The sequence below is a fragment of the Nymphaea colorata genome, chromosome 10, assembly GCF_008831285.2.
Source record: "Nymphaea colorata isolate Beijing-Zhang1983 chromosome 10, ASM883128v2, whole genome shotgun sequence".
Taxonomy (NCBI): domain Eukaryota; kingdom Viridiplantae; phylum Streptophyta; class Magnoliopsida; order Nymphaeales; family Nymphaeaceae; genus Nymphaea; species Nymphaea colorata.
In genome coordinates, this window is record NC_045147.1 from 15,318,262 (window position 1) to 15,327,975 (window position 9,714).

Genomic DNA, 9,714 nt, shown 5'->3' on the forward strand with positions numbered 1-9,714 from the left:
CTATGCCTGTTATAGTCAAGTTCAAGATGGTAATGCTGATGTGCCTCTAGTTACCCTACTTCCTGGAGAATATCCATCATATTTATATATGTTGACATTAAAATATCCATTTCTTTGAGTGATCAAGCATGACCCTAAGTAAGCATCTCAATCTTCCTCATGTCTTTTATGTCAAACGAGTTCATCAAGACATGTTTTTTGTATCATGTATCATGTGTTGATTACTGCCTGTGATATTTTTTGGTGCCAACCAAGCGTTTTGTTCCCAAAAAGTGTCGCTTGCAAGTTTCTCAAGCATAGCTCTTTCTAACGGGGGATCACTTTAATACTCTTATAAGGAGAGTACTGGTAGTTCAAGTTAGCAGGTGATAGCACTGAGTAACGAGACAGATTTTCTTGGAAAATAATCTTATCCAACGTATTTTTCAAGGGGATGAGTTGTAAGGGTGTAACCAAGTAACCTTGTTGATGATTGGACGATTGAATACTCTCCTTGATTGGTAGGCAGAAAGTTTACTTCGTGCAACTTCTTGTAGCCATTTTTTATTGTGTTCTTACTGCTCCTCTTGAGATTTATTGGGAGATTTGTCAATGGCAAAGAATTGATCACAGTTTCCTAGATTCGTCATATATTAACGACAATTACAGCTTTCCCCCAACTACTGGCTTATATCATTAACTTCTGCCATGAGGTATCTTGCCATGAGGTATCTTGGTTGAAGCTGACCCTACATGACCCAAAAAGCGCCTGGTTTTAATGTCAGAAGACTTGTGACCTTTCTTGGAGGAAGACAATTCCGAGACAAGAATTTGGCTGCATGTGGGTAAGCAGGTCCCTGTATCTATCATTAAGGTTTTACATGTTTCGCTTGCAGCTATCTCTGTGACGTATCTCCATGGAAGTCTTATTGTGGATCTCTTGCGAATGGCTAATCTGTTATATATATATATATATAACACTGTGCCAACTCCTAATTCTAATAGAACTCATAAATACATACATGGAACATGGGCAGGCGTAACTTCACGCAAATAGGATCTCTCCACTTGGCCACGGAATCTTGCGAGAAGTCGTGACACCTTGATCTATTGAGACGTCTTTTCAGGAATCTTCTGCAGTCTTTGCTTCTGCGCCATGAGCTAAAACTGTCGTTTCTGAAGAGCCCTCATTTCGCTACATAGAGTCTCAAGACAAAAGACTGGTTCTCAATAGAACGTACCCCTTTCAAACAACTTTCAAATTCATGAGAAACATTCTTGTTGTATAGGCGGAAGTGACACACGTGACGGCCAGAAATTTACCTTTATCGATGTCACCATTGCCTAACGACGCCATTAGGAGGGAATATTCAATGATGTGCAATAAACCCCCTCCTCGGCGCATGGACCTCGGTCTGCATGCATGTAGGCTGTCAAATGAAGTCAGAGCAACCAAAATTTCATTATAGATCGATCCAGTGCCCTCGGAATCGGCCACAATCATAATTTCGTATTGAAACAATGGCAAAGAGCTTAGATCTGATTCAAGAGTACGCCATGTGTTAGCTTTATTAATTTTTGAATACTTTAAGAACTTTAATAATTCTCTTTTTCATATTTTTCTTTGTTTTTAAATGATCCTTTAACATTTTTAGCCAATTGATAAGGGATTCAGCTGAAACGGTATCGGCAGCTGCCCCCATTCTGTTGTTCATAAGCAATTTATAGGAGTTTGGCTTCCTCAGCAAATGTGATACAGTAGTAAGTACAGAATATCCTGTCAGATCCGTTCCGTCTTTTGCTTCACTTGCTCCTAACTGCAGTCAAATGATTTAAGATACTCTCGACCTTGTTCAGATATATGATACGCATGAATCCTTTTTTATGTAGACATTTCCTCTTTCAAGTATATTAAGCTTTGTCCTTAGAAATTCGGAAGCACCCTATTCCCCAAAGCCATACTCGTGCAGTCACCAATCGCCCTAACAAGAGAAAATATATGCCACCAGTGCCTCGTCTTTCAGAATTACTAATCAATCATATTTCTTGCATGGAGAATTCTAGTAGGGATGCAATGGTCTCATATAAATGATTAAAGACGTAAGCTTCTGACCAAGGGAGCAATCCGACTTTTCTAACTTAAGAAGTTACACCTGTTCCGAATTTCAGACGCTAGTTGATCGAGGAAATTTAAATTGAAGATAACAGATTTGTTGAGAAAATATGGAGGATAAATTAAATAAAGGTATAATAACAAGCACAATTATCATAAGGTGCAAAACAGAAACCCAGACCATAAGAAACAGTCGACAACCGCAAATACCCTACCAACAGGATACCTGAAAACTGACAAAAAGAGAGAAGACGGAGAGATCCGTGTGTTTCTTTCTTTGTGTGTTCTTTTTTTGGCCTTTTTTTTCCCTTTTAAATCAAACAATCAACTGAAGATAAGATCGATCAACTGTCCATAAGGCAAAGGAAACGTATGGTGCAAACTTTTGGTAAGCTTCTAAACCCTATGGTCTGGAATATGTTCTATATATGCAACCAAACAAGGTAGAGAAAATATAAGATTACGTTTATAAGGACGATAATAGTAAGATGAAACAAATCCAAATTCAAAGGAAACATGACAAGAAAAGGATCTGTTACCTAAAGATATACATAACATAAGGGTGGCCGTCAGGCCTCCAAATTCAAAGGAAACATGACAAGAAAAGGATCTGTTACCTAAAGATATACATAACATAAGGGTGGCCGTGAGGCCAGGCCGGCCCGCCGCCGGCCTGGGCCCAGGCCAGGATTTTTCGGGCTCAGCCCGGTTCGGCCCTTTAAGTTTAATATATATATATATATATATATTTTAATTTTTTTGTTTTAATAATATATATTTATTATTAATAAATATATTTTATATTTAAAACATTATTTTATTATTAAAAAAGTTTTTTATTTTTAAACAGGCCGGGCCGGGCTACCCGGCCCGGTCCGATGCCCACCCCTAGATATAGATACACCAAAGTATAGACTTCGCTTCTTTTACCACAAAAAGAAAAGAACCAAGGTGGTGTCAAAGAATAGAATCAACACAACATAGATGGCTAGAAGGAGTCACCTCGAACTGGATCCACAGGAAATTTCACAGGTGCCTGAGACTATGTTCGCAACAAGTGTTACCCTTCACCATTTAGAAATTCTGGCAAATGAGAAGGCCGTCTTCCATAATGAGTCCACAAGGGAAAAGACGAATTGATCAGTGTATGGATAATTTTCAGAAACTAGAGTTGGGAAAGCTAGGAGCCCGTCAAACAGAATTGTCGCACCAGGAGCAAGGAGCCCCGGAAACAGCGTGGTTATGGTCTAATGATGTCACGGGTAGGTGGAATCTCCTGGAACAACACATTTTCTCAACTCACCATTCTATGCCATGACACAAAGAATGACAAGAGTCTCACATTTCGAGGTTCAGGTGGTGAATTCTTGCTTGCAGAGCATAGAAGAAGCAGTTCTTGCTGGCTTTAGTTTTTCAGTCGTACAGAAAGAAAAGGGGAATGAAAGCACATTTTTAGAAGAAAATATCAGTTTTGTCAAGTTATTTTCCACATTAAAGCCCGAATATTCAGAATCATTCAATCATATACATAAAAAGCAATCCATCTAAAAAAAAGGTCACTTTTGGCAGTGGTGTCAATAAAAGATTAAAAAGAATGATTCAGAATCCTTCTTTCCATTGTCAATATATTCAAACTCCAAAGATGGAAGAACAATGGCTTTGAAGGTCCAATCAAACACCTTGACTTTCCCACAAGGCTAGCATTTTATAAAATAGTGTTCAACTAGTAGTCTTTCATAAGAATCAAGAAGCCTGGTAGAAAAATGCTTTATTTCTAATTTTTTAGATCAATTTATCCACAAGCTGTAACTCTACTACTTTATCAGCTCCTGCTGTTAACAGCAATCACAGACCCATCCAAGAAGGCACTCAAATGCTAATTATCCTAAAGCAAGGGCATGGACATACTCTAACAAGGGCGAACAAAATTTCTGTAGAAACTACAGTTGATGAATACAACATCAAAGTAATGGCCGTGGAGATAAAAGCATCCAAAGCTCAAACCTTCAAGAGTAAGCTGAATCTAATCCACTTGCATATTTTGCTAAAGGGCCTCTCAAACTGCAGTTGTACCAGAAAGATAAAACCCAAAGCCTAAGTGGGCACTTGTTTGCAGCGTATCTGAATTTGTCAGGTGGAATTCCTTTGGTTATGGTCCTTTCAGCACTAGCCTGTGTAGAAGAAACATAAAGTTGTGAAATTGCTTTTCTGATAAAAGAGCAAATGCTTCCTGCTCATTGCTGGGTTCAACTATGAAGTAGGCTCAAAGTATCTGAATAGTATGACTGCCAGCATTGGCAATGTCAACATAAACCATAAAATGCGTACGAGCAACAATCACTATTGAATACCATTTTTTTCAGAGATTATTCAACTTTTGCAATAACACAACACTTTTGCATAAAGTGGTATTAATTTCCACAACATAGCACCAACAGTGGAACAGATCTAAGAAGAAATCTAGCTCTACTGTCCCGGAACTATCTTAACGTTTTGTCAAATCCCAACCATTTGGTCAACTAGTCCATTGAATAGGTTATTAACCAACCTGTATTCTGAATCAGCTACCAGTTGGTTAGACTAGTCAATTGGTCAGCTAGTCATGGGTCAACCAACTAATCCCTGACCCATATATATATATGTGTGTGTGTGTTTTCATATGAACAGATATATTTATTTGTTTATTTATAGTCAGTTCAACTTGAACCAAGCCAGACCAACTAGTTCTGCTTAGTCATTTTAGGGTCTTGAACAACCTGTCTCCAACTTCTCCTTCTGGCAACTTAGCTTAACATTTAGCTCCAACATAAGTTATTCACTTTTAGGGAGAAATTGATTAACACATTTAAACTGATGTTGAGAACATACGACCTTAAGATCAATGAATTTAAGATTGGACTCCCAAAGCAAATTAATCAGACTCCCTTGCACAACGGCAGACTGGCAGTAACAGAAATCTAAATAAGTATGCAGAAAAACAGAATACAGAAACCACAAACTGCAAATAAAGAATTATACCAATCTAAATCACAAAATGTTCACTGGAATGATTCCGAAATTCAAAATTAAAAGGATTCAAGAGACTATATATATATATCAGAGTTTTAAACGGTGATGTTTTTCGCATGTATAATACAGCGAGCTTGAAAAAAATAAAAAAATACAGAAAAAATATGGTAAATTTTTAAAAATCTTAAAAAACTAAAAACATGGGAAAAATAAAATAAGAAACTAATAACACAAACATCAAAAGATAATTAGGTTTGCAAGTAATAAAAAATAGAAAATGAAAAAAATTGTTTGGCATTAAAAAACTGAAAAAAATGAAAAAAGTGAAAAAAAATCATAAAACGCATTAAAAACGCATTTTTTAAAAATTTTAAACGGCCATTTAATTTATCGGGTTTTCTGTGACTATATATATATATATATATGAAAAAAGTGAAAAAAAAATCATAAAACGCATTAAAAACGCATTTTTTTCATTTTTAACGTTTTTAAAAAAAAAACGCATTTTTTTAAAATTTTAAACGGCCATTTAATTTATCGGGTTTTCTGTGACTATATATACTGAATTCTGCAAATTCTGAATAGTGAATACTTTAAAAATCTAACACCATTGACGTGTCTGTTGTGCCTTCTGGGGCTTAGAATAATTATCACAAACTTCAGACTGCTGACTTTGACAACTATCTAAAAGTCTACATATAAGATCCATAATATACATCGATATTTCTAGACAACCAATGTACTTGTGTCTGGCACTTTTGGACACTGACAGCTATACTGACACTCCCTAAGACTCCAAGGACACCCTAAATAGATTTTCTGCAAATATCAATCCCATGCATCTGCCAGTCTATTGATGTCATTTATAAAAGTATCTAATATCTATTAGGAATTTATCATATATACTATGCTTGAAGCCTATTTTCCTCGATTTTAAGTTTTTAACTTAGAGATTTTTAAAGGTCAAGCTTACTTGCAGACCCTTCAAGTAGAGCTTACATGAGACAGAAGTAGAAGAGATGCATAATCTCTCTTTCTCATATATATGACGTACAAGCCAAGAAATCCAATGGGGTTAGCTAATTAGTGCCATACCTAACTTCATCATCATGAAATCTAAAAACAACCCGTTCAAAGGATTTTGTGCCAGGGACTCTCACAACATCTACTTTGTAGGTACGCTTAGTTATCCAAATTCCAAGTGTTAAGTTAAAATGCTAAGCAAATGTAGAAATAGATCATCAAATGCATCAACACTTTTCAAGTTTAACTACACCCAAGAAGCTTTATTTTGTCCATGCTTTCTACAGGGATTTCACCTGCTAGCCAGGAAACCACAAGTTAAAGCCTCATCTAAAACAAATGAAGCACTCTTCTCTATAGAAATTCCATAAACTCTACAGGAGCAAATCCAAGAATCACCAACATCTTCAAACACTAAATATACCAGAAAGTCTACTAAGGACAACTTAAATTTCTTTATCTTGGTTGGTTTAGAATCTTAGATATAGCAATAGTTGACTAAGGAAAATGAATATGCTTAGGAAGAAACTTCGCAATCGAACAGACAACGTACCTTTGCTCAACTGTTAGAAGCTTGCTCCATTATGAACAAAGTGCACAAAATAATCCCTGCTTACAACATCCAACATTCGTACAAACTGGTTAAGCTTTAACGGACACTGACAAGCACTTCATAAGAAGGAGCTTTATCAAATAGCCGCCAGAATCCCTCCAGATTTTCCTAGTAAGGAACATTTCTTAAAATGCGTTGAACCAACACTGAAGTCATCAAATGAAACTGTAATTACAACTTGGTTTGCTTCAGCTGGCATCCCAGCCTTCAAAAGGCGTGAGACTAGAGATATTACTGTAATTTCATCAGGTATACAACCAACTTCCAACATCTTATGAAAAAGATTAACAGCTTCAGTCATTCTTCCTTTCATGCAATGACCAATGATTAAGATAGTATATGTCCATTTATCAGGAGAGCATCGCTTTTCCTCCATCTCGGAGAAAATTATGTTTGCTTCGTCCACATTTCCTGCCTTGCAGAACCCATCTACCACAGGGTTGTACATAAATGGTTGGGGAACAAGATTACTGTATTTTAACTGCCTCAGAAGATCGCGGGCCTGACTTAACCTATTTTGCTTGCACAAGCCATTGAGAAGAATGGCAAAAGTATATTCATTTGGAGATATATCTCGACAACCCATTTCATGCCAAAGGCCCATAGCGTCATCAAACTGTCCATTTCGGCAGCAACCATCTATCAAAGTTGAAAAGGTAACCACATCCGCCGGACATCCCTGAAATATCATTTGCTCGTAGACACGCTTGGCGGATGTCATATCTCCTATCTTTGCGTAACCGTCTATAAGGACATTGTGAGTCACAGTATTGGGTCTCTTGCCGCAATCAACCATTTCCTTGTATAGCTTAGCAGCCTCTTCCATCCTTCCCACCTTACAATAACCTGAAATAAGAGATGTAAAGGATACTACATCCAACCAGCAAACTTTACTAGAAATAACTTCTTTCAGCAAAGCATGCGCTCTATCCACTTCATCAGCTCGACATAACCCATCTATGAAAGTGTTGTATGTAATAGTGTCAGGTGAGCAACCAAAAGCTTTCATTTCAGCAAGAAAATCAAATGCCTCAAAGGCTTTCCCCTTCCTACACAGACCTCTGATGATGATATTGAAGGAGCAAGTATCTGGACTGAACACCATTCCCGACCACTCCCTCAGTAAACGAACTGCCTCATCCTCCCGGTTCTTCCGGATCAAAACATTCAACAGAAGATTGACCACTACCACACCCAGCCTACACTTCAAGTCCCGAGCTTCAGCAACCAAACCAATTGCAGCATCAAGATCACCAGATCGAACGACACAAGAAACCAAAGAATTCAAACTGGACGCACACACCAAATGTGCTTTGCTTCTCATGGTGTGGAAAACTCTCCGCGCCGCATCGCAATGCCCTGAAGAACTGAATTTTCTAACAAATAGGTTGTAGGCGTGCACAGAATGATGGAAATCAAGCTCCGCATCCGTCACGTGGAAGAACTCCAGCATCGAAGCAGGATCGTCCATGCACTTGATCACATGGAACGCGAGCTCCGCATTCAGCGACCCGCGTAGGAATCTGGCCCGGGCCTCCGACGGAGAACCCCGGCCCCCGTGAGCGAAAAGTGAGACGATGACCTTAACGATCCAGGGGTTAGGGTTTTCCGGGTATACTTCAGGGTAGGAGCTAGGGTCCGCGGCGTTCGACAGGAAATGATGGAAGGGGGGAGCGCCGAGAAACCGTCTGTGTCTCAGGCGCAGGAGAAGCATTGAGGCATGTCCGCATAGGGAAGACGAGGAAAAAGATCATCCGAAGGCGGCGCTGCTCCGTGTACCGGCGTCGTCATCATCATCACCATCGCCGCCAACACCACTGCAGAAGAAGCCTAGCGCGTCTTCCGAGCGTCCCGCCCACCATTCCGTCTTCCTCATCGCGAGCAAGGCAAAGGCAACATGGCAGAGAGAACGAGAGCAAGCGAGGGTAAGAGGGTTTTGGGAGGGGACAGAGGAGGGCAGATTTTAGTTTAGGTAGGGCAGCCTTGTAGCCGGGTGTGGTGACGCACCCATCAAAGGATTTAAATCTTAGTACTACAAAACCCAATCTCAATTTTTACCATCTGAAGCACGAAAGTCCACTGATTAGATAAGAATTAGTACGTCCTCGAGGAAAAATCTATAAAACATCCGCCAACCTGATTTCCAAATTTCTGAATCAGATTCAAATCTGACTTTCATTTTCATGTCATATCTGAATACAAATCGGATTCCAACCACATTATCATACGTTAAAAACTGATTTTCAAAGTACATGGACATGTCCATATTGGACATACGATATATTATTGGCAACTAATTCTGAATCTGAATTAATATCTCATTTAACATTTATTTTAAACTAGATAAACAAATAAAAAAACAGTATCCAATTCAGTTTCTTAATTTTAGATTTTTTTTCTTTTCATACCCGAAGCATTTCAGTGAGGTATCTGATCCAAATTCGACACCATCCCCCAGTTCAAAAGAAATTTGATACCAAACACGTGTGTCTTTAGTGGGATTTGATTTTTTCTAACAAATTGTACGTAACTGGTGGGTGGTCGGACAAGCAGCTGGTAAGAGGCTAGTTCCGAATTCGACTCTCATGAGTAGTAAACCCTTGTACAGGCCGACGTTATATGCCTGTGCAACATGTAGATAAAAGATGCAACACCGAGAAGTTAACTTGCTAGTGAAAACACACGCAATAGAACATCTGATACGAAAAACAGCGGATCGCGACGTGAGAATTCGGCAAGATGTTGCTACAGAAATCAGTACAGGGTTTAGAGCGGCCTTCCCTGCCGCCCACAAACAATTTTTTTTTTTTTTTTTTTGGTAATGAAAACGAAGGTACGTGCTAGGCTTGACGTATGACAGGCTCGGCCACTAAGATTGCAAGTATGCAATTCTGACTGCGCCAGGAAGCTGGGTGCAGGCCCATGAAGAGATAAAAATGGACCCTAATCAGAGAACAGAAGAGCATGAAGAATAATA

General features: G+C 38.8%; 1 protein-coding gene across 1 annotated transcript; it reads right to left on the minus strand.

The window, feature by feature from the left end:
• Positions 1–3,845: 3,845 nt before the first annotated feature.
• On the minus strand, positions 3,846–8,735 carry LOC116263328 (pentatricopeptide repeat-containing protein At2g06000-like). Its single transcript, XM_031643019.2, has 2 exons — positions 6,678–8,735; positions 3,846–4,263 (listed from the first exon to the last, which is right to left on the minus strand). Exon 1 carries the CDS (start codon positions 8,449–8,451, stop codon positions 6,814–6,816), a length of 1,638 nt encoding a protein of 545 aa, XP_031498879.1. The 5' UTR covers positions 8,452–8,735; the 3' UTR covers positions 3,846–4,263; positions 6,678–6,813.
• Positions 8,736–9,714: the final 979 nt, after the last annotated feature.